We start from the raw sequence: 24,028 nt of genomic DNA on the forward strand, positions 1-24,028 counted from the left end.
ATCATAGGTAGACCTCAACTATGGGAGACAAACTGAGAAAAAAAAATCCAGAAAATCACATTGTCTGTTTTTTTAACAATTTATTTGCATATTATGGTGGAAAATAAGTATTTGGTCAGAAACAAAATTTCATCTCAATACTTTGTAATATATCCTTTGTTGGCAATGACAGAGGTCAAACGTTTTCTGTAAGTCTTCACAAGGTTGCCACACACTGTTGTTGGTATGTTGGCCCATTCCTCCATGCAGATCTCCTCTAGAGCAGTGATGTTTTTGGCTTTTCGCTTGGCAACACGGACTTTCAACTCCCTCCAAAGGTTTTCTATAGGGTTGAGATCTGGAGACTGGCTAGGCCACTCCAGGACCTTGAAATGCTTCTTACGAAGCCACTCCTTCGTTGCCCTGGCGGTGTGCTTTGGATCATTGTCATGTTGAAAGACCCAGCCACGTTTCATCTTCAATGCCCTTGCTGATGGAAGGAGGTTTGCACTCAAAATCTCACGATACATGGCCCCATTCATTCTTTCATGTACCCGGATCAGTCGTCCTGTCCCCTTTGCAGAGAAACAGCCCAAAAGCATGATGTTTCCACCACCATGCTTTACAGTAGGTATGGTGTTTGATGGATGCAACTCAGTATTCTTTTTCCTCCAAACACGACAAGTTGTGTTTCTACCAAACAGTTCCAGTTTGGTTTCATCAGACCATAGGACATTCTCCCAAAACTCCTCTGGATCATCCAAATGCTCTCTAGCAAACTTCAGAAGGGCCCGGACATGTACTGGCTTAAGCAGTGGGACACGTCTGGCACTGCAGGATCTGAGTCCATGGTGGCGTAGTGTGTTACTTATGGTAGGCCTTGTTACATTGGTCCCAGCTCTCTGCAGTTCATTCACTAGGTCCCCCCGCGTGGTTCTGGGATTTTTGCTCACCGTTCTTGTGATCATTCTGACCCCACGGGGTGGGATTTTGCGTGGAGCCCCAGATCGAGGGAGATTATCAGTGGTCTTGTATGTCTTCCATTTTCTAATTATTGCTCCCACTGTTGATTTCTTCACTCCAAGCTGGTTGGCTATTGCAGATTCAGTCTTCCCAGCCTGGTGCAGGGGTACAATTTTGTTTCTGGTATCCTTTGACAGCTCTTTGGTCTTCACCATAGTGGAGTTTGGAGTCAGACTGTTTGAGGGTGTGCACAGGTGTCTTTTTATACTGATAACAAGTTTAAACAGGTGCCATTACTACAGGTAATGAGTGGAGGAAAGAGGAGACTCTTAAGAAGAAGTTACAGGTCTGTGAGAGCCAGAAATCTTGATTGTTTGTTTCTGACCAAATACTTATTTTCCACCATAATATGCAAATAAAATGTTAAAAAAACAGACAATGTGATTTTCTGGATTTTTTTTTCTCAGTTTGTCTCCCATAGTTGAGGTCTACCTATGATGTAAATTACAGACGCCTCTCATCTTTTTAAGTGGTGGAACTTGCACTATTGCTGACTGACTAAATACTTTTTTGCCCCACTGTATATATATATATATATATATATATATATATATATATATATATATATATATAGATAGATATATACATACACATATATATATATACATATACGTACATATATATATAAATATATACATATACATACACACATACATACAGTATATATAGTGATTCATCTGCCCTCCTGTACTATTGAATAGCTGAGTATTCCTCATCCAGGATCCTAGAAATACTAAGTGACACCTCATGCCGATGGTGGGATGGATTGTGACCTCGCATTTAGGAGTAAATGCTCTTAAGTGATCATGGCTGATGGTTATATAATTCTTTCTATTAGGGCAGGAGAAGCCGGTCATACGAGTGCACGACTGAACGGATTAGTGACCGAACTGACTACAGAACGTAGGTATAAAGTAACTGTTCTGTAAGAATTCAGTTTGCGAAAAGGGATGAAACAATGGAAGGACGTAACGTGAAGAGCGATGTGCACACAAAAAATGTAACCCATCTACAATAAATCGTCATTCAAGGTTTCGGGAGCATAAATAATGTACTGGTCAAACTTTACGGCAAGAGGTCCTCTTTCTTACCAGTTTTTAAACTTAAATTCTCCCTGATTTCATCATGATCACAAGGGTGGGTGAAGTCAAAGATGCTGTGTCCTGTGAGCTCAACCTAAAACAAAAATTGGTTCAACGTTAGATTACACGAGAATGCTATCGTTACCTTCACAATGTTCAATGAATGCAAATAAATTGAATTTTGTGCAATTTAGGAGTAGGAGAAGACTTAATTAAGACTAAGATTGAAAAATTGCTAGAAGTAACCTCTTGGCAGTAGTGCTCCTGGAACACTAGTCAGATCAATGGGACAACCTGCCATTGTCACGTGTAACTGTTGGATGGAGATCCATGTTGTATGTAGCATAGAAGGGCAATCTAACATTACATTGTCATAGATAAAAACATTCTTTCCTTCGCTCCACGAGACTCACATTTTACTTTTGTGTTGTGGGAAGTATTTTGTTTTTACATTAAATGTTACTATTATAGTATTTTAGAAGGTAACGATTTCCCTTAGGAAGATGTAGATGGTGTGAGGAGACTTATAGACATTGGCACCTGGGAAAAAGTTTACAAGGTAGCTCTAGTCCAGACAGAAGAAAAGAATGGAAAAGTGTGGGAGGAAACCAGAGTACCTGGAGGAAAGGCACGCAAACACATGGAGAACTTACAAAGTGATTGTAGATGTTGTCTTTGCAAGCAAAACTCTCAGAAGTGCTATCTACAGATGGGCATTTCTGGTTTGGTTGATATCCTTCTTTCAAGGATCTTTAAAGGTGGTTGTCCAGGACTAAATAATTTTTTTATTATCAGCCAAAAATCTAATAAGTACGTAGCTGCTAACTAGGTCGGCGTGGCTCAGAGAGGTCATCAACAGAGCAGCTCTTCTTCTTCTAGGCTGCTCTATCGATGTTGTGTGACTGCCAACGTCATGCCACCATCAACGTAATGCTGATTGACAGCCGGCTCCAGTTAGGCAGCAGTGAGCCAGCTGTCAATCAGCATTACATCGCCAGCCAAGCCCCATCTTCAGAACAGCACGGAAGAGAAGTAGCTGCTCTGTCAACGTAACATCAGAGTAAGTCACAGAAATCCCAGCGGGTTACCACCGTATGCCGGCAGAGACCTGAAAAGGTAGGTAGTTAACAACTACCTGCCTGTTAGTTCTTAGGCCCAGAGAATAAAAATTAATATAGCTGTCTCACCAGGTCAACCAGTCCCGTACATGAGAAGCAAGAACTGTACCACAGCTCTGTCTATCGATGGTTGCCTCTGGTTTGGCTGATATCTTTAGCCATATTTCACGGCTCTTTGAAAGGTCAGGAATTGATTTACTGAGTGGCACTAGTGAAATAGTTTTCTTTTTTTTCTGTGGGATTCTGAAATAGGCGACCGAGAGATCAGACTATATCACAAAGAGATTTTGCTTACTGAACCTTACAAATTGCAGAATTTTGGAATAAAAAGTATTTAAAGAGAATCTGTCATCACGGTTTTGCCCCCTAATCTGAAAGCAACATAATGAAAAGACGAAGACCCGGATACCAGGGATGTGTCACTTACCAGTTTTATCACCAGGAGATTATCACTAGAGGACTAGTAAACCGGCTGCCAGGTAGTCCTCCATATTCATGAGCTCTGTATAACCCCGCCCCCACCACTGATTGGAAGTGTACACAGAAAGCAGCCAATCAGTGGTGTGGGCGGGGTTATACAGAGCTCAGCATTCAGAGAATGGATAGATCTGAGACAGATACAAAACAAGAGTAGACAGCCAAGTAAGTGACACATTGCTGGAATCAGGGTCTCTGCCCATTCATTATGCTGCTCTCAGATGAGGCTGCAAAAACTTGGGAGACAGATTCCCTTTAACAAACTCTTCATACAAGTGGATTATAGCTCAATGTGAAATGTGGGATTGTGACTGCATTGCCTGTTGCCGTCATCTCACCTGTGTTAGACCCATGTACTTGTTGATGTTTTCAGACAGGAAAACCATGTCCCCATCTTGAGTCACAACAGCAACGAATCCTTCCAGAGCTTTAAGATACAAATTGTCTATCTGGTTTTCGGAGACGGTGTCCAGGTCACCTTCCGCACACACTGCAAACAAATACAACACAAATAGTCATGAGTAATGGGAGTTTACCAGAAAACACAACACACTTTTTATCATTCAGATCATATGTTCAATCAAATGTAAACTAAATGAAGATCCCCGGCACAATAAAGTACAATTGTATCCGTGACAATAATCCACTCTGACAAAGCTTCATCCAAGGTTATAATTACACTCCCGCGGGTTGGAAATGGAGTGTTTGTCATAATGACATATTAGGAAATTGCTCGTTATTCAATTCCATCACATAATATTTATTAACTAGGAAAATCATCCCAATACTATGTTATAGGGTGGGTGGTAAAGCAGATATCCAAAACAAGTCTATGGCAAATCCAATGGATATGTTCTCATGATTCTTCTGTTCTTGGTCCCATCTCTGACAACCTCCATGCATAGGTAGAAAGGGGGGTTCTCTTACCCCCTTTCTTCCAAGAGATCTCACATCCAGGGGGCACAATGGTGGTCAGGGGGCCTGGTGGCCCATTTACAGTGATGTGGTGCCAGAGAGTTTCAGTATTTTTTAAATGCTCTTACAAAAGTATCAGGAATTGTGTTGCCGAATATTTGCTATAGCCCGACCCTATTGACAGACCATGCCCTTTCCCCTTATATGTGCCAATGGATGCCAGGAGTCAGTGTGATGATGAAGAACTCAAGCAGAGATTGGCCAACTCGTCAAGAAATCCAGAAATTTTCCAGAGAACCTCTCAGATATTCTTGGAAAGTTGGTGATTATATATATATATATATATATATATATATATATATATGGACTCTACACTCGTCAGTTTTTTTTTTGGTATATGTGCCATCCATTTTTATGGATAGATCACATACCCATTACAAAGAATATCCTTTTTTTTTTTTTTTACAACAAAAATTAAAATTAAATATGCACCATGCGATTTGCACACGTCAGGCCACATTCCGACTAGACGTTTCTGGCCTTGCTCCATATAAATGAATTGCATGTCTAGTCGGTATGTGACTGCATGTATGCAAATCGCATAATTGCGTTCACGCGATAGCTAAGCTCCCGGCACCGGAGAATCCTCACAGTGTGCAGTGCGTGCGCTGAGAAGAATCACAAGTCTGCAGTCACATGGAGGTTCTTAAGCCTGGACAAACCTTTTAAAGGAGAAGTCATGTTTAGTTATTTTTTTTTGCACCTATGAAGATAAGGACATTTTACCATTTAGTTGTTGAAAGCATTTTTGAAGACAGACCATGAAGCCAATTTTGGTTGCCGCCTTTAGAAATGATTTTCGCTATATTGCCGCCTTGCCATTCCTTGAACGTGCTGACAAAATGAGCATTCTTCCATCAGTTTAACTTATGTGACAAGCAATATGGCCGCACTTTCTGTTGTCACTTTTGCAAAAATGGCAACCATAGTAAAAAGCAAAAAAAATAAAAAAAATAAACTGATATCTCGGGGATCGACTTATGCACTAACTCCTGATTTACTAATATGGATCTTGGATGGAAATCCACTTAAAGGTCTTAAAAAGGTCTACTTAGTGGAAAGTATGGCTCAAGATGGATGGGGGATATACTCGTCTCTTTAGCATCTGGACCAAGTTGACTTTCATGCACCATCTTGAAAGCTTTATTTTTATTCAAATATTTTAACCCCTAAATAAAAGACTGTATGGAGGCAAATGGCCGAACGGACATGTGAAGAGTTCCAGCTGATCTGTCTCTTTAACTGGACACTATGCTGGGAGCTTTACAGTCTCGGTTATGAATGTGACCTTTCCCACTCTCAGGGGATTATTATTAATTGCTCTTACAAAACTTCAAGGACGTTTACTGTTTCCAGAAGAAAATGACAGTGCTGCTCAGCCGGGGTCACCGCCATGACCTCCACGGAGGCGATCTGCATCCTGCTTCCCAGAGCACACCGACTTCTGTAGTATGAGCTGCCAACAAGGACAAGTTGTAGGGTGAGGATTGGTGCGTGATGATCATCCTTAATTTGCCCAAGTGAGACCCTCAAAGCATCGAGTTTTTCATCATTTTTTTTTCTTTAAAACTGAACCTGTCAGCACAAGACGACTGTTCAAACAAAGCGCAGGCGCTGAGTGCACCAAGAAGTTCAGTGCACAATAACCATCTACTTAATTTCCTCTAACTCAAGTCCTTCTCTGGCTCCAAAGCTGTGAATCCAGGAGGAGGAGGGCAGAGACATGCACAACAAGTAGATGGAAAGGTGCACTGAGCGCCTGAGCTTGGTTTGAACAGTCATTTTGTGCTGACAGGCTCTTTTTAAAGGTGTATTCCCATTCTCCATGTTGTGACATATGGCTAAGATAGACCATTGGTTTACAATTGGTGGAGATCTGACTTCTGGGATCCCTGCTGATCCTTATAATAAAGGAGCTGCAGACCAGTATTTCCCTGCAGAGCAGCGCTCCCCGCCAACCGGCTGAGCAGAAGACCCCATTAACACATATATGGCAGGGGTGTCAAACTGCATTCCTCGAGGGCCTCAAACCATGCATGTTTTCAAGATTTCCTTAGCATTGCACAAGGTGCTGGAATCATTCTCTGCAGGTGATTAAATTATCACCTGTGCACTACAAGGAAATCCTGAAAACATGACCTGTTTGCAGCCCTCGAGGAATGCAGTTTGACACCCCTGATATATGGGGTTATTCAAACTTAAATTGCAGCGCAGATTGTTACTGTTTTAACGAATGGCAGCCAGGACTTAACATTATCTGAAAGGGAACAATCCCTTTAAATAAAGCTGTGCTGCACTTTCCCTGCACAGCAATAGGCCAGGGAAATACTGTAAAGCAAATTGCAGTGCCGAATCAACAAGGCTTCCCCTCTCGGGGTTAGTTCACACTAGGTGTTTTTTTTTTTTCAACACTAAACTTTCTCAGCATGCACAAGAGACATGTAGCATGCCAAAACCGCTGCAAAAAAACACACAAAAAAAAAACATCAAAAACGCAAGAAAAACCAAGGAAAACATGCAAACATAAAATATGAAGCAACTCGTTTGCAACTATTTTGTGCCTGCAGCTCTTAAGCAGACCTATGTGTTTCCACGGTTACAGACTACAAAACAAACCCCATGTAGTCTGATCCCGCAGTCATCTGCCCTAGAATTGTAGGAAACAGAATGCAGTGGATATTAAATTGGAAATTATTACTATATATTAGCAAGTGGTATTAGAAAGATGTATGACAACATCCAATCCCTTACTGGCCGAGGAAGTAAGTTTGCAGGGAAAACAAAGTTGGTCAGACGCCATCAGGCGACACCACCAGGAACATTTCAGCAAGGTCTACCAAGTCCTGATTCTTAGAAGCAGAGATAACACATAGCTTAATATGTAATGATGGGTGTCTATCACTCAATAGTTACGTATTATAAGGTGTCTTAAGAAAACAGATTTATAATTAGATTGTTTTATTAATAAATAATAAATATGATGTAAATAACAGGCAAGAAATGATAGCAACAACCCTCCATAGGGTATGCCACACTTAGACTTAAATGCAGCCTGTGCTAAAAATATATCTGGACTAACGAGCTTTCATTAATCTTCCGTGTCAGGATGAGGGTTGTACTCGGCTCTGCCAACTCGCCATACATGTGTGTTTATTGCCTTTAAAGAAACATGGGTATGAATTAAATAAAAAATTAAAACGTAGACCTACCCTGACAGGTAAAATAAAAATTAAAAATAATAAAAAAATATATATATACACATACACACACACGTATGTACGTACACACACATATATATACACTGCTCAAAAAATAAAGGAAACACTAAAATCTCACATCCTAGATATCTCTAAATGAAATATTCCAGTTGTAAATCTTCATTAATTGCATAGTGGAATGTGTTGAGAACAATAAAACCTAAAAATAATCAACGTTAATGACAACTAATATCCCACGGAGGTCTGGAGTTGGAATGATGCCCAACTCCTGAACAGTCTGTGGTGCAATGTGACGTTGGTGGATGGAGCGAGACCTGATGCCCCAGATGTGCTCAATCGGATTCAGGTCTGGGGAACGGGCGGGCCAGCCCATAGCTTCACTGCCTTCATCTTGCAGGAACTGCTGACACACTGCAATCACATGAGGTCTGGTATTGTATTGTCCTGCATTAGGAGGAACCCAGGGCCCACCGCACCAGCATATGGTCTCACAAGGGGTCTGAGGATCTCATCTTGGTACCTAATGGCAGTCAGGCTACCTCTGGTGTGCAGCCCTCCAAAGAAATGCCACCCCACACCATTACTGACCCACTGCCAAACCGGTCATGCTGAAGGATGTTGCAGGCAGCAGATCGCTCTCCACGGCGTCTCCAGACTCTGTCACGTCTGTCACATGTGCTCAGTGTGAACCTGCTTTCATCTGTGAAGAGCACAAGGCACCAGTGGTGAATTTGCCAATTCTGGTGTTCTATGGCAAATGCCAAGCATCCTGCACGGTGTTGGGCTGTGAGCACAACCCCCATCTGTGGACGTCGGGCCCTCAGACCATCATCATGGGGTCAGTTTCTAACCGTTTGTGCAGACACATGCACATTTGTGGCCTGCTGGAGGTAATTTTGCAGGGCTCTGGCAGTGCTCCTTCTGTTCCTCCTTGCACAAAGGTGGACGTAGCGGACCTGCTGCTGGGTTGTTGCCCTCCTACAGCCCCCTCCACGTCTCCTGGTGTACTGGCCTCTCTGACAGACACAGCAAACCTTCTTGCCACAGCTCGCATTGATGTGCCATCCTGGATGAGCTGCACTACCTGAGCCACTTGTGTGGGTTGTAGAGTCCATCTCATGCTACCACGAGCGTGAAAGCACAACCAACATTCAAAAGTGACCAAAACATCAGCCAGAAAGCATTGGTACTGAGATGAGGTCTGTGGTCCCCACCTGCAGAACCACTCCTTAATTGAGGATGTCTTGATAATTGCCAATAATTTCCATCTGTTGTCTATTCCATTTGCACAACAGCATGTGAAATTGATTGTCAATCAGTGTTGCTTCCTCAGTGGACAGTTTGATTTCACAGAAGTTTGATTTACTTGGAGTTAGATTCTGTTATTTTAGTGTTCTCTTTATTTTTTTGAGCAGTATATATATATACAGACTAGTGATGAGCAGATAAATTGTTATACAAGCATGCTCGGGTGTCTTCGGCATGTTTGAAAAATATGTTCGAGTCCCCGCTGCTGCATGTCCAATGGCTGTTCAACAGCCAAACACATGCAGAGATTGCCTCTTTGCTAGGCAATCCCTAAAATAAGGTTTTGGGTCCCCGCAGGTCAGACTGCTGCCTCTGCACCCACAACTGTTATTGTCCGACTCACAGAACAAGAATTTATGGTGCAATATAATGCAAAAATGACATAGACCACATAATACAGTCATCTCATGTTTGTGTGGGTTTTCTCAGGGTTCTCCGGATTCTTCCCACACTAATAAGGCATACTGATAAGGAATTTAGATTGTGAGCCCCAATGGGGACAGAGATGATGATAATGTCTGTAAAGTGCTGTGGAATTAATGGCGCTATATAAGTGAGTAAATTAAATACATAAAATGAAGTGTTTGGATAATAGTTCTATAATTTATCTAGATTGTGAGCTGCAATGGGGACAGTGCCGATAATGTGTGAAAAGTGCTGTCGAATTAATGGCGCTATATAAGTGAGCAAAATAAATAAATAGTTCTATACGGATCACAAATAGCGGTGCCTTACAGTGCACAAATGACAGCGCCATCTAGTGTCTAAGCAACACCATAGCCGGCTCCGTGGCGCGCGTTCAAGAGGGGACATATAAAAAAGCCACATATACATAACAGACAACATAATACTGCCTTACAATGCCTATATAATAGTGCTGCTATACAGTGAACGTTTAACAGTGTTTTACAGAGCAAATGGCGTAGCACAGTAGAAGTCTCGGCACAAGTTTTAAGAGAAGAGGAATAAAACATAGTAACATAGTAACATAGTAACATAGTTAGTAAGGCCGAAAAAAGACATTTGTCCATCCAGTTCAGCCTATATTCCATCATAATAAATACCCAGATCTACGTCCTTCTACAGAACCTAATTGTATGATACAATATTGTTCTGCTCCAGGAAGACATCCAGGCCTCTCTTGAACCCCTCGACTGAGTTCGCCATCACCACCTCCTCAGGCAAGCAATTCCAAAACAACATCTTCATACACATAACAGGCCACATAATACCGTCATACAGTGCTTATATAATAAAACAATACAGAGATCACATAACTGCCTGTTACTGCATGTAAATAAGGCTACGTTCACACTAGCGTTCTGCTAGTGTGCGTCGCCTTAGCGTCGGGCGACGCAGCGGCGACGCACGCGTCATGCGCCCCTATGTTTAACATGGGGGACGCATGCGTTTTTGTGTGTTGCGTTTTGCAACACTTGCGTCTTTTTTGCCGCTATCGTCGGACCAAGAAAACGCAACAAGTTGCATTTTTCTTGCGTCCGACTTTCGGCAAAAAACGACGCACGCGTCGCAAAACGCAGCGTTTTTGCGTGCGTTTTGCCGCGTTTTTGTGTGCGTCGTGCGTTGCGTCGCCGACGCAGCGGCGCGCAACGCTAGTCTGAACGTAGCCTAACACCGCCATATAGTGCGTAAGCAACAGCACAGCAGAGGAGAAATGTGAGAGCAATGTGGAGCAAGGCCTAAAGAGCGAAGCTTCAATACAAATCTGAACAGCGGAGCGCCCGGGGCACTTGCCCACATCAGTGGGAATTTATTAGCAGGCTGAAATAAAGCGCAAAGCACAGAGAAGGAGGAAAGGACATGATATTCAATGCCTAGGCCAGGGGAAAGTCACATAGGCTCGCTGCGTATTTTTTACTTACATGTATCTATAGCTAAATGACTTTTTAGCTTTTGTCCATCTCTTGTATGTTGATTAAGTACCTGACACGATTAGTTCTTGTAACATCCACTGACCTCTCTTCTTTTAATGTGAAGGGGCCTTAATGTGAAGGGGCCTTTAGATGTTACGGTACTGATAACAAACACTTCTCGTCATGTGTCCTCCTTATCAATGACCCTAACGGACTTTTCTAAGACAATAACCAATTCGCTATATTAAATCTTTTTTTTATGTAAAAGACTTTTCTAGGATTAGAAACAAGGAACTTTTCTTTAATTATTTCTACAAACAGTGTCGAAGTTATAGCCACCCATTACTTGGTCATCGGAAGTGGCAAGTGTCAGGTATCCGTAGGCCACCTGATTAGATGATTCCACTTCACAAGTGAAACACAGAAATTTCCCTCTGGTCAATACCGATTAGAAAATCACTGATGATATAAAGGAAGTTTGACGGATCAGAAACAAGGAACTGCCTTTTTTTTCTACAAACAGTGCCAAAATTAGAGTCACTCGATCCATGGTCACCAAAAATGATAAGTGGTCACTGGCTGACAGGGATCCTTGGGTCATCTGATGAAATAATTATGAGGGTTCACCCTGTATATATACACCATGGGTACATCCACATGTACACGCAGCACATCGTCCAAAAAGTCCAATATGCTATTTGTGAATCATCCTATAAGAAAGAGTTGAGAAAAATGTTTCACAAGACCCTGGTCCAGCACCCTCATCAGAACTCCATAGCAGGCTAACTATGGCCCTACAAAACTCTTCCAGTGGCACTTGAGTGCCAATCGAAGAAGTAGGCAAGACCCTGGTCCGGCCTCCATGGAATAACAACGTAGACTCTGGACAAGGGTCCTGCAAATCGTTTGCTCCACTCTAGAAATAGACCATACAGTAGTGTTCAAGTGATAGCCTCTAAATCAGCTCCATAGAGGATGTCTTCTGCTGAACCTTTGAGAGTATTATTTAAACTTGCAAATAATTCCAATTTTGCTTGGACTGGAATAAAAAGGGAATGGGGTCTATGCAAATCCAACCCAATGGGGATGATCTTGACCATTTTAATGGGCCTAAATGTCCCAATTTTGGCTGTAGAGATACATTATGGCTTCGGCTCATCAGAAGATCTTCTGCTACTTGTGTAGGCTACTAAGTGATGACCATAACATGGACATTCAGCTTGATTGAACAGACAGGTTTCTTTCCCATAGGGAAAAGAAATAAGCAGCTGCCAGACACTTGTACAACTGCCAACTGCTTTTCTCCAAGGCCTCTTTCACACTTCCATCTTTTAGTTTCCGTCAAAATCCATCGTTTTGTGAAAAAAATGGATCCAGCAATTGTGGGGAAAAATATAATACAATCAGGTGGGTTCCAACCCAACAGAAGGGAGTGTCATAATACTCATCAGATGTTCGGCGTATGATCATACATCAAGATACAATGTTTACATGAGTCCTCTTTACAGAAATTTCTCCGGTAGATATCACGCCATCATCCGCGTAGAATGAGGAACAGAACATTTATTGCATAATCCCTGATTCTGCTATCGAGATGTTACAGGCTCATCACATTACTGCCTTTCTTACATTAATATGGAGCCACAATGTCTGACATTCAGTGCCTGGCCATAATATGCTTTATGTGCCTGTACGCCATCTATAATCACCTGTCCCATTTACAAAATAAAGGGATTGTACAAGAATTTCGGACTGTGTCAGCACAGAATGACTGGTGAAACCAAGTACAAACGCTCGGTGCATCATCATTTACATAGACCTTCCTACCTCCTTGTTTTCCTTCAATCTCCACCCCTCTTTTTTTTATTAACAGCTCTGGCTTCATAAAGCCAGAGAATGGTGGAGATAGATGACACATCGGTGGGTCCCCATCGGCAAGATGTCTTAGGTCAACAATCAAATGTGGGCTCAACAATATAAGCTCTGAGAGCCTAGTTAATCGGAGCTAGTGGTGCCCTTAGTAGTGACAGCTTACGCTCTCTTTGCAACCAAATGCATAGAACAAACCCCAATTCTCTCCAGAGACCCACTCATATTTATTTTTATTTGTTAGAAAGACCCTCAAATTTGTGAATGCTAAGGGGTGGCATTCATATAAATGGGAACAACTCGGTGGTGACCTGGCAGAACTCCAGAAGGTCAAAGGGACAGAGTAAAGCCCAAAATAATGTCTTCTATGTCCTGATGTTGGGGGTCCCATTCTAAGCCCCATAATGACTTATTTCAGAGCCGATATTTTTTTCCTTAAACCAATCATAAGCAAAATCAAAAGTGACAAAATATTTTTTTTATTTGACCAAACGGGATCATGGTAGGACTAATTGCCACCTTCATAGACGGTGAAAAATGATCCCATTGATGAGGCACCTTTATGATATCTGGCCAGTTGCCCGGTATATCAACCATCGGACACTGGGATAAGCTATATTTCCTCATTTTCTCTGTTCCTCATTTTGTCATAAATTATCTTGTGGTAATGGTGAAATTTAGTCGAGAAGATCTTTGTAAACAGCGTTCATGACATCACTACAACTGGACAATGAGGAACCCAAACCCTGCTTAATCTCAATGTTCTTGTATGTGCGCGGAGGAGAACTTCTTCAATTTGTACAAAGAAAAGTGCAACCAAAGTGATTTCGTTATATTTTTTTTATTTTCTGAAAATATGCTGAAATCACGAGAAGCGGTGGAAAAAAGTCTCCAACTCAAAAGAGTTGTTAAGAATTACAAAAAACAAGGCTGCTTTCTTCCAAAACAGCTCCAAAAATGTCCATGGATTGTGCCTGGTATTACAGCTTGCTAACAAGCATAATAGATGCACAAGAGATGATTCACCATCGGTTGGTCTGGCAATGAATTACCGGTACATACCAATGAGTTCAACCAGTTGGCCACATGCCGTAGAGTTCAACCAGTTGGCCAATGGCCATTATCCTCTAGTCCAAGAACCATTTAACTCATGGGTTTTTGATAAATCTTAATACTCAGTCTCTTGTGTTCCTTTCTTTGTACAGTCAACAAGTCTTTGTACAGTTCTTTGTATTCTATTTGACATAGAATATCAAGTACTGGCGGAAATAGAATTGAGAATATTGGGTGGATACAAAACATTGTAGGAGTGCAAACAGACATAAATCACACACAATTGTCTAACACTGGCAGAAAAATATTTCATCTACTGGTGGAAGCATCTGACTAAATATTGATGGAACATTCTCTCAATGGCCTCCAACAAGCCAAGCGTGGGCACATTAAGCACTGCATGACTCCTGCCTTTTAGAAGAGAAGAATCCGGGGTATGTCTATCTTCTTTTTTGGGGGGAGATATTCCCTTTCTGCAAGTGGTAGCTGTTCTATTAGAAGCTGTACGGCTAATGTCAAATTGTGAGCAGAAGAATCACAGAAGCAGATCTAAGGCACAGGAGAGGCACAGGAGAGGCGACAGGCTGCGCACTGTGCATCCGCATGCATGGCACATGCAGTAAACAAATCTAAGGCACAGGAGAGGTGACAGGCTGCACCCTGTGCATCCGCATGCACGGCACATGCAGTAAACAGATCTAAGGAACAGGAGAGGTGGCAGGCTGGGCCCTGTGCATCCGCATGCACGGCACATGCAGTAAACAAATCTAAGGCACAGGAGAGGCGACAGGCTGCGCACTGTGCAGCCGCATGCACGGCACATGCCGTAAACAGATCTAAGGTACAGGAGAGGCGACAGGCTGCACACCGTGCATCCGCATGCATGGCACATGCAGTTAACAGATCTAAGGCTCAGGAGAGGCGACAGGCTGCACACCGTGCACGGCACATGCAATAAACAGATCTAAGGTACAGGAGAGGCGACAGGCTGCACACCGTGCATCCGCATGCATGGCACATGCAGTAAACAGATCTAAGGTACAGGAGAGGCGACAGGCTGGGCACCGTGCAGCCGAATCCATGGCATATGCAGTTAACAGATCTAAGGCACAGGAGAGGCGACAGGCTGCGCACTGTGCAGCCGCATGCATGGCACATGCAGTAAACAGATCTAAGGTACAGGAGAGGCGACAGGCTGGGCACCGTGCAGCCGAATCCATGGCATATGCAGTTAACAGATCTAAGGCACAGGAGAGGCGACAGGCTGCGCACTATGCAGCCGCATGCATGGCACATGCAGTAAACAGATCTAAGGTACAGGAGAGGCGACAGGCTGGGCACCGTGCAGCCGAATCCATGGCATATGCAGTTAACAGATCTAAGGCACAGGAGAGGCGACAGGCTGCGCACTGTGCAGCCGCATGCATGGCACATGCAGTAAACAGATCTAAGGCTCAGTAGAGGCGACAAGCTGCGCACTGTGCAGCCGCATGCACGGCACATGCAGTAAACAGGTCTAAGGCTCAGGAGAGGCGACAGGCTGCACACCGTACATCCGCATGCACGGCACATGCAGTAAACAGATCTAAGGCTCAGGAGAGGCGACAGGCTGAACACTGTGCATCCACATGCATGGCACATGCAGTGTATAAACTCTAGACCATTAAGTGGGAGAAAACAATGTAATTGCAACATATTTTAGATTTGCATTTTAATCTCCATTCCCTTCTTTCAGCCTTTATTTTTCTATGACTTTTCAATAACCTGGATAATTTGATAAGCAAACCAAGTCTTATGAATGCAGAATTAAAAAATGGGACAGATTTATATTTGTTTCCCACATCAGTCAATCACAGTCCAGTTTTACTTTTTCCAGGGAGGTCTAAAATTTTTTAAAGCTAAGCCTTGATTGGTTGCTTTTGGAAACAAATACAGTTTTTCTCGCTATTGGGACATTGTATGCAATAGTCACCTATAGGAGCACTAAAGACACTTTTTCTCCCTGTAAGAGAGCTATTTTGCATATTTAAAGGGAAACATGTGTTCCTATTTTTATATAGCCTACCTTAACCAAATGTATGACTATGCTACTGACATATATTAATGTTCTACTCTCACTCAACTGAATCAGTTGAGAAACTATTTCCCTCCAGGGCTAAATCTCATTTAAAAAAAAAAGCTCTTTGTCTTCACCAATATTATTGTCCATCCTTAATATCCTCTGATAACCTCTGAATTTGCAGTAATCTGCCCCATCAATTGCGCGCAGACTGTTCGGACTTGGGAAATGGCTTTTTCGGCTCTCTGTCTAATACCCACATGTTTAGTTGTCTTTGATTTGAACCATACTTTGGTCTTATCTGACAGCAAGTCTCTGGGAAGCATCAGAGATAAATAGCTACCGGCTATCTCCGATCTAAATAGCCAGCTTATAATTTGAAGCCATTATGTTTACTAAACAAACCCAATTAATCTTCTGCAAAGCCACGACTTGGAAAAGTCTGGGACAGATGATGAACCACAAGGAACATATCAGGATAATACTTTGAGAAAACAGGGTTCATAAGAGAAGTGACTAAATAGAGTCACGTCAGCAGATCCTGGATGACTATTGTCTCTGCTTATTTTGTGTCTTCAGGGTAAATTGGTAAAAAAAAAACAACAACAATAATAGTAAAAAAAATAACATATTAATCCAAAAAATAAATGACCAATGTGCATGGATCTAAGTATATATCACGAGGATCAGTTGACCATAGAATGCGTATGAAGCAACTTTCATCTTCCGGAACGAAGGACCGGGGCAAGTTGATTTTCGTCACCCGATCCTTTTGTTCTGACCAAATACTGAACGTGTGAACGTGGCCCGGGTGATCTAACAGGGGAGAGTGCAGATGAGTGATAACCATAAAGTACAGAAGTTGGTGGTGGAAAGAATATATTGGCACCATTGTTGCTACTACAATCTTTATGGATATTGGATTGGGTACTACGTTTTGTTTTATTTTTGCTCAGTCTCCTATTTTTCTCATTTCAAGTGAGTTACAGTTTGTAGTTCTAACCATGCGCCATCACCTACTGAGATCGGAAAACCCATGTGTCAGGGGGACATTTGCCTGTACCCCCGACATCTACCGTTGAGGATTGAGCATGTGGTGCTTCTACCCAGACTATCTGAGGTTCCGTTAGGAAATTTGTGAGAGTATATAGGAACATCAGGGGAGACAACTTTTAACCTTACAAATTTCTGAAGAAAATAAAACGAACACACCTATAGCACCAAAACTGTCCAAAGTGTAGTACAAAAAGCCCAAATCACACAAACAAAACAATTTTAAAGAACTTCACAAGAGCCAATGAGCACCAGTTATGTAAAGGAACCAAACAAGGGCAGAAAACAGCAGATGTCGACCATTCGAATAACCATCTTTTATTGGGCTTCATTTATGCAAAAATTTTGAATAAATGCAAAAATGCCTGCAGGTTAGTTTCTAGCAAGTCCTCCAGGCTGAAGATCGAAGGGAAACGTCAGGAAAAAAAACAAAAAAAAAAAGAGAAGATGGCAAGATTGTAACAGGAACATAATGAGATTATTCCTCCGCTGCCCCAGGCAGGACCTAAAGGACTTTCACTCGGAGTAGGCAAGGAGCTGGCACAGAAAGGGGTCTTAGCCTGTGCTACGTGTACTAGGAAAGGTACAGCAGATAATTGGTAATCGAGTTAGTGTTTGGCTAGCAGGTGGCTACAGAAGGGACTGTTTCTTCTTTATCAGGTGGGTAGGGAGAACAGATGGTCAATTACAGTGGGAAGTGTTAAATTCGAGCCAATAAAGGTATTTCTCAGGACTTTGGCACAAGAAAGGGATCGATATAAAATATAGAAAAAAATTGTTATTTAGCAGGTGAATCCCTGGCCGCTCCAGGGGAGCAGGAGTAATGCTGTTCCATCCGTTAGTCACCTGCCCTGCTTCAACCAATCACCGGCTTCAACGATCAGGCGGCTGATCGATGGGGTGCAATCACTTCCGGTTCTGGTGGAGACCACCAAGAGTGGTGATGCTAAGATGATAATGGAATTTGAGTAAGAAGCAAAAACTTCTTACTTTATAGTAATGATGTACAATAACAAATTGTACTGTGGTACCGTGTTAGCCAGAAAAATCGATGTGAATATTTTTCTGCCCAAGGATGACAGAAGTATTCTAGGAGTGATACCTTTTCACCAGTAAAATAATGAATTTCTGGTTAGCCAATAAAGGTATCACTCCTAGAATACTTCTGTCATCATTGGGCAGAAAAATATTCACATACTTTATAGTAAGAGGGTCACCTAGATTCGTACAACCACGAAATTAAAACATTGCTCGGTTTGGATAAAGTTTTTTCTTACTGAGAATTGAAAGTGAATACACCTAAACCAAAATACGTTATACATACCAGAAGATAGTAGTTTTTGTGTGCGGAGGTAACTGATGGTCAGACGCATGATGGAGGCCTTGTCCAAGTGTGAGCTGATGTTCTGAGGCAAAGGAAGCTGATGAGCCAACTCATAAAACACTTCAGTCTCCTTACTTCTCCGACACCTGGCTGCATCTCGAGACTTTTCCTTCCTTCTCTCTGAACTGCTCCTGACAACAACAAAAAACAAGTTTACACTAAGATTAGGACCATTGCTTCCAACACAACCACAGCTTTGTTTTACCTTAATGCAGTGTTCCCCAAGTCCGCTCCTCAAGAGCCACCAACAGGTCATGCTTTCAGGATTTCCTTAGCATTTCACAGGTGATGGAATTATTGCCTGTGCAGGTGATGCAATTATCACCTGTGCAAAACTAAGGAAATACTGAAAACATGACCTGTTGGTGGCTCTTGAGGACCGGACTTGGGGAACACTGCCTTAATGTGATAATGTGCAGAAGGAAAACGCATGCCCTACTCATACTGGAAAATGTGTGCCCATGAAACTTCTAGAGTATCTCAATCTTTTCAACATCTTAATCATAAGGCTATGTGCACACGTCAGGATTTCTGGCAGAAATTTTCCTGACAAAAACAGGACATTTCTGCCAGAAATTGGCATGCGTTTTTTTTTCGCGTTTTGTATGCGTTTTTGATGCGTTTTTCCCAATGCATAGAATGGCGGGAAAAACGTGAAAAAAATGCAGAATTAATGAACATGCTGCTTTTTTTTTACCGCGATGTGTTTTTTTTCGTGGAAAAAAACGCATCATGTGCATAAAAAAATTGCAGAATGCATTCTAAATGATAGGATGCATAATGTATGCGTTTTTAATGAGTTTTTATAGCGTTTTTATCGTGAAAAAACCTGAACGTGTGCACATACCCTAAAGCTTCTGTTATACTCCAGAACTGCATTCATAATTCTGCTCGGTGCCACTAGAAAACGATAAGCGTGTTATTAGACAGATCTGTCTCCGAGAGTTCCAACATTAGATGACTAGCGTAAAGACAACAGAGTATGTTCTTTGCTGACACCGAGGATTGTAGGATTACAGCTCTGAAGCCTGCAAAATTGTGAATGCAGCCATGGACTGTAACTCAAAATCAGTACCAGATAAGTATTATATTTCAACTTTTAAGATAGAATTTTGTAGTTCATTTACCCTAAACAATTTGCAGAGTTTAACGACTGCCGAATGGCAACCCTGATTATCGGTTGGTGGTTGTTGAGTAGCCTATTTACACAGGCAGACCGCACTTCAGAAGTGCACTGAATGATTGGTTCAGTGCACATGGGCAGCTATTGGTTTTGACAGCATGAGTCCTTTTCACACAGGACGATGTGCTGCCAAGAACCAAATGTGCTGCCGAGACCAAAAGATCATTTCAAGCAACAAACAAGTGTTTTGCTCATTCGTTTGGTAATCGGCAGCTTGTGAGCACCTCACGATTATCATTAAATGAGTGTCCCTAGGACTGCTCGCTCATGACAATCCTGCATTTTAACTACATTTTAAGGATGGGATGATTTATGGTCAGGCAGTCTGGTAGTGCCCAAGGGCCAGAAGCTAAAAGGTTCTTCAACAAGCAATAAGTCCTAGCAGTAACATACAAACTAATGTCATTTAGTAGACAACCAGGGCACTTAGCTTTTTGTGATTAAGTAAAACAAAATTATTGAAAGATCAGCATTGGTTATTTCATATTCATCGAGAAGGCCTCCATTTTGCTCAATCTTGAACCTTGGTCGAGGTCTGAGTCTCCATTTGCCTGTGCCTCTAGTTGCTGCCATCTCATTGTACATGGATACCAATGCTGATCACCCAATTTAATTAATTTTTTTACTTAATCATAAAAACCTGGAGTACCATGGATGCCTACTATATATGGTTACTGGATATTAATCCCTGAGACCGAAGACCAGAACGTTGCACTGGAGGCTGAATACATAGCAGTCAAATGAATGCGGACTGCACATTTCAACTTCAGTGTGGACCGGCCGACCAGCTCATGTATATTGGGGAGTCCAATGGCAGATGAAGGGTAAATGAAGGATTGGACTGTTGGATTTCATCATGCCCCATCCTTTTATTCTCACCAGACATAAGGCGCTTCCAGAAGATTCTGTCAGCGACTTACTTCCCTATCTTTATTAAGAACGCACGCACACTCCGGGGTCAGGAGGGAAAGCGCTCATCTGATCAAGCCCTCTAAAATGCATCTCCAGCAGTAGGCATGGGGCAATCCCATTATTCCTACAGTCTACTAGGTCTAATACTGTTCCAGTGCACAAATGGCTGCTTATTTGTAACCACAAGTTTCTTCAAGTTGCGTGATCTTTCAGACTTCCCACATTTTTTTGTGCATTCCGCCAAAATATTCCTTGAGCCAACATAACAACTACATTCTTAGGCTACGTTCACATTTGCGTTGTTGGGCGCAGCGTCGGCGACGCATACCGACGCATGCGTCATGCGCCCCTATCTTTAACAGGGGGGGGCGCATGGAGATGCGCCGGTATGCGTTGTACTGCGTTTTACGACACATGCGTCATATAGACGCACAAGACAGGGCGCAGAGGATGCTACTTGTAGCGTTTTCCCTGCGCCGAAATTCCTGATCTGTAGGATCTTATGACAACGCATGCGTCGCAAAATGCGGCGTTGTGTACATGCGCTGTTGGTTGCGTCGCGTCGCCGACGCTGCGCCCAACAACGCAAATGTGAACGTAGCCTAAGGAGACACAAGGCAAATCTCACAAAGCCGTCATATGACACCATAGTCTAAACGCTCGTCCATACGAATCCACTGTGTAACAGGCGGTTCAGTAATCTTGCCACAATTGCATGCCTTTAAGAAATAATTCTGCCCGATGGGTCAAAAGGTTTTTTTCCCCATGTATGTCTTCCCCTCAAGTGTGACGATTCCACCAATATTCCTGACACACTCTTTAGACAATACTGAGTTTGTGCTGATTAATTTCTTAATATATCTTTATAGCGTCCTAACTAGTGATGAGCGAGTGCACTCGGTACTCGAGATTTCTCGAGCACGCTCGGGGGTCCTCCGAGTATTTTTTAGTGCTCGGAGATTTCGTTTTCATCGCCTCAGCTGAACGATTTACATCTGTTAGCCAGCATAAGTACATGTGGGGGTTGCCTGGTTGCTAGGGAATCCCCACATGTAATCAAGCTGTCTAATAGCTGTAAATCATGCAGCTGAGGGAATGAAAACTTATTCTCCCAGTACTTACAAATACTCGGAGGACCCCCGAGCGTGCTCAGGAAATCTCGAGTACCGAGTATATTCGCTCATCAAGTCCTAACATATCATGAAGCTCTAAATCCTTGCAAGAAAGATATAGAACCTAACATTGGCTACCTGTAAGCCACCACTAGAGGGAGCTAACGAGCTGACTGCAGACTGCTTTTCCATTGACCTCAATAATAACACAGTATACAGTGAGCTTACAAACTCCCTTTACTAGAGGAAGCCAGCACGCTATAATTTAACCCTTTCTTTCCCACACAAATTTAGTCTCACTTGCGTTTATTTATAGCACAGATGGGTGGAAGTTAACGTAAGTAACTATGAGCAAAAACTTACAACACTTGCCAGGAACATGCTCAGGAGCTGAACTCTAATATACAGTCAGACTGCAGCTGCAGCAACTTCTAACTCCTATCACAGGGAAGGGGGCTCCTCCGTCACCCCATCAGCCCTGATAGTTTGTGCTGATGGGTTGCCATTGCAGCCTAAAGCCTAGCAATCAAATGATCGCATGTAAGTCCCCTTTCAGAGGTAATCAATATTGTGAAAAAAGGAGTAAATAAAATTGCAAGTAAAAAAATGTAAAAGAATAAAGAAATTAAACAAAATCGACTCAACTCCATCCATAACGACCCAAACAATAAAAATAATACATTTATCCTGCACAGTGAATAAAAAAAAAACATTTCAGAAGTGATCTTTCTTACAAAATTAAATATAAAATGATCAAAAATTAGAATGATCCACAAAATTTACCAATGGAAAATACAGCTTGTCCCGCAAAAAAAATAAAAACACAGCACCGTTGGTAAAAATATATAAAAGCTATAACTCTAAGAAAAAAAAAAAGGAAACAATAAAATGCGCAACAATTGTAAACATAAAAAAAAGTATTTAAATATGGTATCGCCGAAAAAAAAGAATGTTATAGAATTTGGGGGGATTTTTTTCTGTTACTCCTTAGAAAACTTTATTAAAGTTAATTGATAAGTTATATGCACTCCAAAATGCTCATACAGATACAGTAGATCAAGGGAAAAATAGAAAAAAGTTATGACTTTTGGATAAAAAAAAGAAAAAAAAAGTTGTGAAAAATTGCATCCTTAATGGTTTAAATATATCACAATGCAGGGGATTTGGAGTTCTGTATCGGGAAATAAACAGAACTCTGACCCCAAGAATAGTGCCCACATCAAGTAAATTCACACACAATACTTAGTATCGAGAATCCACATAATCACAGCCATAGCTGACACATGAATAGACGTGGTGCTCCATTAATACATCCACACTATCCAAGTAACAGTGCCCCTATAGTATAGTACAGGGCCTATACCGACCTCCTCGGTGCCACCATAACGTGGTATCAGAGAATACAAAAAATAAAATGAACAAACACATTAATAATAAATGACTGATTGAGCCTTCAGGTCCAATACAGACCCCCCTACAGACTTTCTAGTGACGGACTGTGTTCTTTTATCATCCCCCCACTGTGGAAATATAAAGGTTGGGCACTGGGATAGGATCCATAGGGTGACTTTTTATGAAGACTCATTTCAGTAATTATTAGCACCCCACTTGGCAGCTTCATTAAAACACACAACATGAAAAGACAACCAAACCCTATAGAAATAATGAAGATTCGGCACGTGCTACTAAATTCAACATCCTCACTCATGTGCTCATTTATTGTCACCTTCTTCTTCTTTCTTAAAGGGATGTGGTACAAAATTTGGACGTTATCCCCTATCCACAGAATGGAGGATAACTTCCTGATCACTGGGGGTCTGAATGCTCATATCCTAACTGATCATGAGTACCAGGGCTTTGAAGACCCTACATGTAAATGGAGCGGTGGTTGATCATACGCACCTCGGCTCTATTTATTCTCTGTAGGACCGTTGGAGATGGCCAAGCACAGTGTTTGGCTAGTCTTTGGCACTCTCATTATTTATGAATTGCTAAGAGGTGTGCATGATAGATCACTGATCCATTCATTTGGAGTCTTCAGAGCCCGAGTTCTTGGGATTAGGGGGGGTCCTGATCAATATGTCTTTGGAGTTTCAAAAGAATCCCAACACAACCACAGGGAGAATATACCAACTCTTGTTGATGTTGTCCTTGGTGGAATTCGAATTTGGTTTCCAGAACTGAAAGGATACAATGCGAACCATTGAGCCACCGTGCTGCCCAGTGGTGACCTAAAGGGGTTACTTGGCCTTAGGGTACAAGTCTACAGTCAGTCTATGTGATTGCATACTTGTGAATCCTCACATCGGGTGAACTGTGCACTATGAGGATTCTCTGGTGCCAGAAGCG

The 24,028-nt window shown here is 42.1% G+C and overlaps 1 protein-coding gene across 2 annotated transcripts in view; it reads right to left on the reverse strand.

Moving 5' to 3' along the window:
- EPAS1 (endothelial PAS domain protein 1) overlaps positions 1-24,028 on the reverse strand; it is a 117,475-nt gene that overhangs the window by 31,616 nt on the left and 61,831 nt on the right. The window contains exons 2-5 of one of the 2 annotated variants that reach the window (XM_069768628.1): positions 19,320-19,372; positions 18,413-18,603; positions 4,018-4,169; positions 2,094-2,178 (exon numbers count right to left, since the gene is read on the reverse strand). In XM_069768628.1, coding sequence (XP_069624729.1) covers positions 2,094-2,178; positions 4,018-4,169; positions 18,413-18,603; positions 19,320-19,351 — 460 coding nt within the window. In that variant the 5' untranslated portion in view covers positions 19,352-19,372. The remainder of the gene's footprint in view (positions 1-2,093; positions 2,179-4,017; positions 4,170-18,412; positions 18,604-19,319; positions 19,373-24,028) is intronic. The other variant, XM_069768629.1, reaches the window with a different exon arrangement.

This window comes from Ranitomeya imitator, chromosome 5 (genome assembly GCF_032444005.1).
Source record: "Ranitomeya imitator isolate aRanImi1 chromosome 5, aRanImi1.pri, whole genome shotgun sequence".
NCBI classification, from domain to species: Eukaryota; Metazoa; Chordata; class Amphibia; order Anura; family Dendrobatidae; genus Ranitomeya; species Ranitomeya imitator.